The following is a 9,749-nucleotide window of genomic DNA, read 5'->3' as shown; positions in this document are numbered from 1 at the left end:
CTACAAAGTATTAATGCAAGGAGGCCGAATAATATTGCACGCCCCACTTTTCAGGTTTTTATTTGTTAAAAAAGTTTAAAATATCCAATAAATTTCGTTCCACTTCACAATTGTGTCCCAATTGTTGTTGATTCTTAAAAAAAAATTAAAATTTTATATCTTTATGTTTGAAGCCTGAAATGTGGCGAAAGGTTGAAAAGTTCAAGGGGGCCGAATACTTTCACAAGGCACTGTATATACAACAAAGACGAAAAAAAATTAAGATAAATAAAAGTAATGGGAATGAAAGCAGAAATGGCTGTTCTCTGTGTGTATGAAGGAGGGATTGTGTGTGTGTGTGTGTGTGTGTGTGTGTGTGTGTGTGTGTGTGTGTGTGTTCTTGTACTTGCTACATTGTGAGAACCATTTTCTGCATTTAACTATCAAAGTGAGGACATTTTTACAAAGTGAGGACATTTTGGCCGGTCCTCACTTTGAAACAGCCATGTTTGAGGGTGAAGACTTGTTTTTAGAGAACAGGTATGAATTGAGGTTTGGTTAGGGTTAGGGTAAGGATTAGGGTTAGGCGATCAGTTGTGATGGTTAAGGTTAGGGTAAGGCTCTAGGAAATGCATTACACTTATGGATGTCCTCACTAAGATAGAAGTACAAACATGCGTGTGCGCGCGTGCATGTGTGTGTGTCTGCGTGCGAGTGTGTTCGTGTATATTTCATATGTAATATATAATATATATGTTGATGACATTTCTATGTGACCCCAAACTTTTGAACAGTATTGTATGTGCTATAGCAATTTATTCTTTCATTTCTTAATCAAAATGTGTATTTTTCAGCATGTTTCTGGATGTAAAGGACTGCTGTGTCTGTCTCTGTGTGCTGGCAGGTCAAGTGGACACCTAACAGCTAGTTGTCCATATGGTCCGTGCCAGATAATCTTTGTCAGAGGATTAAAGTGTGTCCCAGAGGAGGAGGAAGAGGACGCTCTACAGGGCTTGTATTCATGCTATGACGCTTCTATAACCTTCCAGGTACTGTTTATTTTACTACTATTTTATCCACTAGCTCTCTTGTTCCTTAATAATATCTACAGTTTCATAGTCGACTACCTGTGTGTGCTTGGTGTACATTATCCTCCTCAGTGACCTCAGCTGCTGCTGGGCTGTTTTGTTAGCAAGTGTTCAAGGCCCATTCCTCTTTGAATATAAAAACAACAACAAACAGCAGGTTCAGTGCAACAGTTAGAAGGATAGGTAGCCATGGCAACAGGTCCTTTAACGGCATTATTAATATTAGCTCTCTCATGTGGTGAATATTCATTATACAGTGAGAAGAAGTACTCAGACCAGGGACCACAGAGTAGAAGTACTCTGTTACAAGTAAAATCCATTCATTTAAATTATTAGTAAAGTAAAGTAGTGAATTTACAGTCTAGAAATACTCTAATGCTATAAAATTTCATGCCTTTAAATCATTACTAAATACATTAATATCCCAGTGTAAGAAAACTTGATCGTGATTAAAATTCATCTGTTTAAATTATGAATTAGTAGAAGTGCTAATTTCATGCATTACTCAAGTAAAATTAAAGAAGTAGTCAAAATATATTTAAAGTACCAGTAGATGTACTCATCAGACACAATGCCATGTTTCAGAACAGCGTATGTTACTGGATCATAACTACTTAAATAAATTATTACTAAATGAGTCAAAGTTTATTTATACACAATGTTTTAGAGTGCTGCACATATTACACAACAGCCAGCAACAAAAATATGTACCAAAAGCAAGATAGAAAGTATTATAAAAATATATATAAATATATATTTGTAAGACAATATTTGATGAATATATTTTTTAAACCCAAGGCAAAAAGGAGGCAGAACAGAAATGCTTGTAAGATCACAATTTTAAACACAAAATAAATATATAATCATAAAATGCCGTCATTAATGTTGTCACCACTTTCCCTTCATTTAACTGCTTTACAGTGTTTATCTGCTGGGCAGATCAGTTGGTCTCTGATATTACATCATAATTTAGTTGTTGATAAGATCTTGTATAAGTAACCAGTAACTAACATCAGCACTGCATTGCTTGACTTGTTCTTGACAGCAAGCAACTCAAAGCGTCACATTATCCTTTTTTTGCTGCTTACAACATATGTAGTTTTTCCGCAGGACATATTTCTCCAGCTGACCAGAATGCCTTCCACTAAAAGCTCTAATCACTGGACGTTATCAGAGTTTCTTGGGCAGCGCAGACTGTTGGGACTCGGGGCTCTGCTGGCGTGGCTCATCCTCTTCCATCTCCTGGTGAACGTTTGGCTCCTCTGTGTCTTCACCAGCCTCCTGGTGGTTCTCGGAGGTTGGCTTGGGTCCCGGGCTGTACTGGATGCCAACAGCCTTCTCCACTTGGAACATTTCTTGCCTCTTGGCACAGTTAACCCACCTCTGCCTTCGCCTGAGCACGAGTGGAGGTTGAACCATGAGATCCACAGCGCCGTCCACAAAGCAGTGCGTGACTTTGTGTCCTCGTGGTATCGCACTCTGCTGCCAGACGTGGAGGGAGAGTTTGAACGTGCGGTGCGTAATTCAATGCTGGAGTCAGTGATGGAGCTGAAGGAGCGTGCACGGCACGTGGACAGAAAAGCGCTGGTTCAACGGCTGCTGGAGCTGTATGGCTGTCACCTGCAGAGCTACATGACAGTGAGACAGATTCAGTCGACACAGAAGGAGAGCTTTAGCCTCTGGCAGCTCTACAGTGAAGTAGATGCTCCTCATCCAGCTGTGAGCAGCACAACGGCTGAGCTCAGTTACTCCAGAGCTCTAGTTAACCTCGTATTACACGTCCTGGTTCCGTACCCTCAGATGGAAACCAAGACCGGAGGCTACATGGTAACAGAGCTCATCACCTGCAACGTGCTGCTGCCTCTAATAAGCAGAGTTTCTGATCCTGACTGGCTCAACCAGACCATCGTAGACATCTTCACCAGGTCCAGAGAACCACAGGAGATCAGCATAGATGACCTCCCATCAGAAGCTCTATACAAATGTCAGATCCAGCAGGAGTCCTGGACCACCTGCAAGTCACTGTCTTCTTCTGATCAAACTGGCCTCACCTGCAAAAGCTCCTCTTGCTCTGATGATCTGCAGAGTCCAGCAGACTCCTCACAGGGCAGCATGGTCAGCCTGACATCTGCTGGGAAAGTGCAAAGTTGCCATGCAGGTTTGCTCAAACCATACAAAGTAAACTGCTGTTCTCTCACATCCGGCCGCTACTCATCACAGACCAAAATAATTTCATCGGACTCGCTGATTCCGTCAGATTCAGAAGACGACCTGACAGGAGGCTTTTGTGACTGTGGTCCTCCAACCAACTTCTGCAACGTGCTCAACTTAAAAGATGACGAAGACTTTGGCTGCTTTGGTCCTCTGAGAAATATTGGGCCTAAGGTAGTGGTGCCCGACGACTCCCAGTGGCCAGCAGGGATAGCTCAAGAGAAATCTCCAACTTGTCCTCCAAGAAGGCTCTGTATATCCCCCTACAGCTTTGATGCTCCCAACAACCCAGCTTCACCTGTGATCATCCAGAACGTGCAAGTTTCTGGAACTGTCAGTGTAAAGGAGCAGCGTAGCGGTGGCATACATCCATATACTCTCTACACTGTAAAGGTAACACCACCACCTCCTGGTTTTATTCTCATGGGGCTGATACTAGAATATTGATAATCACACATTTGTTGCCTCTTTCTGTTTTACAGTTTGAGACCCTGACTGACCCTGATAATGCCGACACTCTACAACCTGCAGCCAGTCACACCGTCAATCGCAGATACAGCGAGTTCCTCAACTTGCAGGGACGTTTAGAGGAGAAGCCTGAAGTGAAGAAATTCATCAAAAGTGAGAAAGGATTCTCACGATGTTTGAACAGATCATAAAGCCTCAACATGCAAAGTCAGATATGTCACTGTCTGTCAATGTTATGCCTTTCAGATGTGAAAGGCCCGAAGAAAATGTTCCCCGACCTCCCTTTTGGCAGTCCAGATGGTGAGAAAGTTGAAGCACGTAAAGCCCAACTGGATGCCTTCCTGAAAGTATGTATAACATCAGTCTTCACAAACAAAAAGGTCTGTGGTCGTGCAGTGAGATTATTTTCTTTTTCTAGCAATTAGGCAGCATTCCTGAGACAGCCAACAGTGAAGACATGCAAGAGTTTCTAGCTCTTAACTCAGACGCTTGCACGTATTTTGGAAGGAAGCCTTTTGTCAAGTCAAGAATTGATAAGGTGAGAATAAATCTACATTCTGGAGATCTTGTGTAGACTGTGCAGTGTAATAGTAACAGTTTGTAATAGACAAGAGATCTCTCAGCATCAAAGATAAATAAATACCTTGATATGGAGCTACATTTGTGCCTCAATTCTGAGTGTGCAATGAGACACAGAATGGTTTTTTTTGTAGAAAACAACTTGAGATGTGAGTTAATGTCCAAGGATTTGATGGTGCTTGTGCTTCAAGGGGATTTTAATGACATTTTCCTAATCTTGGATGTCATTGAAGATGATGGAAAATGCTTTAGACACCTTGAAGACAGCCTTCCCTCATCCTGAAACCCTTAGTCCCACAGAGGACATCGAAGGAGATGCTGATGGAAGGACGATGGAAAGAAAGTACAGGTGAGAGGTCTGTCATTTCAGTGCTGTGGTTCTCATAAGCTTCCACTTAAGATTTCTTATCACAGTGTGTCTTTTAGGAATGAGCTGCTCATCCAAAGAGTAATTTTCCACTTCTTTTAAGTGGGTCATTTGAAAGCATCTCAGAGGACATGAAATTATCAAAGCTTAGACGAAACTTTGACGAAATAAATCAGATTTTGAATGCAGATGATTGAGGTGCTTTTATGGAATTATGGGTGTTTTTTTTGACTGATAGAGGATTTTGTATTTCATGCTTTAGGAGGCTTATGTTCGGCAGCAAAGTTTCCCCATCTCTCAACATACCTGACCTACATCCTAAAGTGGGATACTGCTTCAGTGAAGGCAGCCCTGTAAGTTACCAAAGTGCATTCACCATCTTGATAAATATGTGTTTGAAGCAGTCATGACACAGAGTTGGCATTTTCTTTTACAAATAATTTGCTCATTATGACTGTTTAGGTCCTCAATGGCATGTCACTATCCAGCCTGGAGAGCTTTGTCAGAGAGCGAGAAAGACTTTTATGTGAGCCGAATGGGAAAGAAGCAGTCAAGCAGAGCTGTGAGCAGCAAGGCAAAGACAAGAAGAGTTCAGGGAAAAATCACGGAACAGGTTCAGACTGTCTTACTTATGTTGTATTGTATGCACAACATCAGTACAGAATATAGACTGTAAATAAAAGATAGATGTGTGGACCATGACATCACCGATTTGTTTATGGATGACCGTTTTAAAGTTTGGAATTGGTTCATTCCTATCTTGCTGGTGTGACTAGTCCGGAGTGGATCTGACTGAGAATTTTAAGTACACTGAGCATGGTAGCATTATTTTAATGTCTATTTGCCTTTAAATAGTACCATAATTTACTAAATGAACAACATATTGCATTCAAAACATTTCAAAAATAGTCATTGAGACCCTAAATTCATTAGGAAATAGTTACAACTGAATTGAGAATTAGGTTCATCCACTCAGCAACTTACAATTGGATTTCATTTTGTAGCCAGAGGAGTCGCCCCCTGCTGGCTGTTGAAAGAATGAAGGTTGAAGGCCTTTTTGTTTTGACTTCACTTTTCAGAACTGGAGGTTATGTCCATCATTTACATACAGTCTTGTTTACAAGCGTCTACACTTTGTAACATTAGAGAAGCAACATGCAGCGACACAATATCACCACTTGGGTGCAGCAAAACTCCACTGTTTATCTGAGCCCTAGCTGAGTAGTTCCAGTGCGCCTCTTCTACTAATGATGCACCTACTCAAATGTGGTTTAATACTTTCTCTGAAAATCAGTTGTTGTCTTGAAAATAAATGTTAATTTATGTGTTTATCTGTGTGTAATCCAGACACAGCTGTGGCAGATGTTGCTTTGAACATCTTGTGTCTGCTGATGAAGGACCAGTGGAGCTGGCTGTGCACTGAGAACATACAGAAAACCATCAGACTGCTCTTTGGCACTTTCATTGAAAGGTAAAAGAGTTCTGCACCCTCTGTTGCTTTCTCCATACGGTATATGTTAACAAGGAAGCAGTTACTCAGACACCCTATGGGCAAAGTGTATGCTCACGGGAGCTTGTTATTCTTTTTTAAGATTAAGTATAATCCTCAAGTTTGGATTGCAACTGTTACGGCTTTTTATTCTTGAATATCTATTTCTTTTAAATGTCTGTGATTTATTGGTTATGAAGAAAAAGGCAAAGACAAAGTAGTGCCACAACAGTTAAGTGTACTGCTCAGTGGTGGAAGACATATTCAGATCATACACAAAGATGCTCCATTACAGATAAAAATTCTGTATTTGAACCACTTTATTGTTTTCTATACAGAGACAGCAGATTAATTATCAGATTAGATGAAAAATGGGAGAAAAAAATAGAAAAAAACAAGGTTCTTTTCCACAGGGGAAAGTAACACTATTTGATTGAGCTTTTTACAATCACAGACCTCTGAAATGTGACTCACACTACACACTGCTTTTAGGAAAACACCAGGAGACTGGAAATCACTGGTTTAATCTTTACCAATGTGTCATATTTGTCACAAAGATAAAATAATTTTGATGTAAACATCTGCATTAATTGTAAATGTTCAAGAGATGCACAAGTACCTCGAAACTATACTTGACTACAGTATATGAGTAAATGTATTTAGTTACTAGTGCTGTTGCAGCTACAATTACAAATCTATTTTGCTAATATGTAACATTGTTGCATGCAATATTTGTCCTCCATTCAGCTGGACATCCAGACACCATAGCCTTCTCTAGTATGAAGGACAGTTTTATGAGGTATTAAGTGGTTGGTTGCATGTGACTGCTGCATTTCTGTCTTGAAATTCAATACTTAGGCCTTACTGGGTACACAGATTTAAACAAAGGCTTTTTTTAAAATTAGCTCTGGACTCCCTTTACCATATTGTCTGTGAGAACTGGGCTTTTCTACTCTCTGCTGTCCTGCTCTCATGAGCTGATTACACTGGCCTTCAGTTTTCAACTTTACGTTTTCCTGTGAGACTTAATTTAGGGTTTAAGGTTTACTTAGTTTGTCAGTAAAGGATCTTCATTCTTTGCGCTGGCTTACAGAATGCTTATTTGGCTTTCTCTTGTGTGCATGTTTTTCTCCTCTCCTAGTCAAATGAAGCATGTTTGCATATCTATGTGCTTTTGTTCACTTGTTTATTATCTTCACTGGCTGATAACTTGCAGATAAATATAATAAGTGTAGTTAAAGGATGCACAGATGAACACTGTTGCACTAAACTACAGATTTGTGTCTCAGATGGTTGGATGTCGGGGTTGCCCATCTGACCAGTGCCCCCTGCTGGGTGATTTACCTCCAAGTGCTGCAGGAGGCTGTCTGGCCAGGCGGCACGCTGCCTACTCAGCCACGGCCAGAGCGAAGTGTCGCAGAAAGAGAGGAAACGAAGGGGCGATGTTTGGATTGTCTAACGCAGCTGTTACCAGGTGTGCAGCAGCTGTTTCATTCAGATTAAAACTGTCCAACACTGTTCCGATTTGCTTGGCTTCTTCTGAAGATCTTTCTTGTCCCTGAACAGAACTCATCACTGACATGCTGGGCAGCGAGAAGTACAGACTGAGCTTAGAGACCTTGCTGGAGTCTTTACAGGACCATCAGATAAACAAGTGAGTCAGCAACCAAGCTGCTGAGTAAATCTGTCTGAGCTCAGAAACTAGCAGTAGTCATCTCACTAAACAGTAGAACTCTACCAGGTCGGTGTTTTAGATAGATCTGAACACTGTGTTTGCTGCATTTCATCCATATAATCAGCTGCCTTAAAGTTAATGTCAGTTTCTTGATGTCTTAACCCTGTTTGTGATGATCTGCAGACATCTGCTTTACTGCATCTGTGACCTGCTGCTGGAGTTTCTGATCCCTGAGTCGTGTGACGAGGTCTTCCAGAAGTCTCTCCTGCAGAGTTTGGCTAAAAACACAGAGAGAGACAGTCCTCACATGTGATCTACACATAATATACTTACAGATGGATGCACAATGTGCAGTATACTGTATGTGTGACCTGGAGTTCACAGCATAATAGCACTAAATAGTAGCAGTCACTTCTTTTGATTAGCAGGAGAAATGTCTTCTCTTAGCTTCACGCATTTTTAATAAGCTTCCCTTCCTTGTGATCAACTGTAGCACAAAGAAGTGGGAATGTGAGAAATGTGTGTGTATCAGAAGGTAACTACTATGGTGTCATATAAAATATGAGTTGAGGAATATTTATTACTAAAGTAATATTGTGAGTGAGTATTGGTGGGACCTTCCCAGCCACATTAAAAAAGTATTTTGGCCACATTATGGTTTGGATCTTTGCCTTGGCTGGCGAGTCTCCCCTTGTGATTTTACTGCATTTCTGGCTGATACACTTCCCAAGAGAGGCAGGTCTAGTGGTCAGAAAACCCACAACTATAGCCAGAGCTGCTTCGATCCATGACGCTTTCTTTCAAAGTATAAATTATGATTGATGTCCATGTTTGAGCTGAGAATATGGGAACGGTCCCTGGAGTCAAGGTCGTGACACAGTGGGCTGGGAAACGGTTTTGGGGAATGGATTTGCTTAATTAAAAACTCTGAATTCCAATAAACAACATTCCAGCTACATGGTCTGGCTTGCCACAAGGACCAGTGTGCCGTTTGCAGACCCAAGTGCACAAGAGATGTAGCAACTGTATCAAAAAAGCTAGTTTTACAATTAGAAACATGATTTTTGTATTACTTGAAGAATTGGCGTGACTGTCAAACATGGCTTAATGGCATTTAAAGCGACTGTTTACCTCATGAATTTATTCTGGTACATTTTGGTGGCTTATGGGTTTTAAAGCCTGTCCAAAGAAATCAACAAGATTTCTGATATTCACTGTATTCGTCACAGAAATGATGAGTGTCCACCGATAACAATCTGTTTTGTTTCCTCCCAGCCTGTGTTATATTATAAGAAATGAAGCAGAAGGTTGTATATACTGTTCCTGCTGTGCTGTGGAAATACTGTGATAAATTAGATTTCAGTGGCCTTAACCCAGAAATAAATTAAAGTTCCTTGTTATTGCATTTTTTCTCAATAATACTAATGTAATTGTATTGACATAAGAGGAATGAATACAACTACTTAATTAGATTTTGCTGATTTCTTTTTAATTATTTGCAAATTTCAACACAGAATATTTTCATGTTGTGCACATTGATAGAAAATGCGAAAGGTTATATTTGTGAGTTGATCTATGAATCTACCCTGTGCTGAATTGAACACAAATGACTGATAATCACAACTAAACACTGAACAGCATGTCATTAACTTCTTAATTACATCAAATGTCGTTAAAAGTCATCACATGCTTATGAATAAAGTTCTTGTTTCAGATAAAAATATATAAAAAAATGTTTCTTTCTAGCATGAAATCTTTCAAAAAAAAGACTCCCTTTGCAGTGCAGGTCTGTTTAGTTATAGAAAAGAGAAACATTTTTCAACTTTGACTAGAATCCTCAAGGACTAAATATCAGTCAACACAACCTTTTTCTGATTTGCCCTGTTGAACTTC

The 9,749-nt window shown here is 40.2% G+C and overlaps 1 protein-coding gene across 1 annotated transcript; it reads left to right on the top strand.

Annotated features, from left to right (window-relative positions):
• The first annotated feature begins 885 nt into the window (after positions 1–885).
• Positions 886–9,328, top strand: LOC110947434 (sorting nexin-19-like). Its single transcript, XM_022188840.2, has 12 exons — positions 886–1,028; positions 2,178–3,671; positions 3,761–3,899; positions 3,993–4,093; positions 4,165–4,284; positions 4,559–4,674; positions 4,955–5,045; positions 5,155–5,305; positions 6,040–6,163; positions 7,471–7,655; positions 7,748–7,835; positions 8,040–9,328. The coding sequence occupies exons 2-12, from the start codon at positions 2,202–2,204 to the stop codon at positions 8,167–8,169; spliced, it is 2,715 nt and encodes a 904-aa protein (XP_022044532.2). The 5' UTR covers positions 886–1,028; positions 2,178–2,201; the 3' UTR covers positions 8,170–9,328.
• Positions 9,329–9,749: the final 421 nt, after the last annotated feature.

The sequence above is a fragment of the Acanthochromis polyacanthus genome, chromosome 17 (genome assembly GCF_021347895.1).
Source record: "Acanthochromis polyacanthus isolate Apoly-LR-REF ecotype Palm Island chromosome 17, KAUST_Apoly_ChrSc, whole genome shotgun sequence".
NCBI classification, from domain to species: domain Eukaryota; kingdom Metazoa; phylum Chordata; class Actinopteri; family Pomacentridae; genus Acanthochromis; species Acanthochromis polyacanthus.
Note: the sequence above shows the minus strand (reverse complement) of the source record. Positions and strands in the feature narration are given on the sequence as shown.

Coding starts and splice junctions, on each gene's coding strand:
- LOC110947434 (XM_022188840.2), top strand. CDS start 2,202: ATGCCTTCCACTAAAAGCTCTAATCACTGGACGTTATCAGAGTTTCTT. Junction 4,675..4,954: donor ACGATGGAAAGAAAGTACAG/GTGAGAGGTCTG, acceptor TTCATGCTTTAG/GAGGCTTATGTTCGGCAGCA. Junction 7,656..7,747: donor TCTAACGCAGCTGTTACCAG/GTGTGCAGCAGC, acceptor GTCCCTGAACAG/AACTCATCACTGACATGCTG.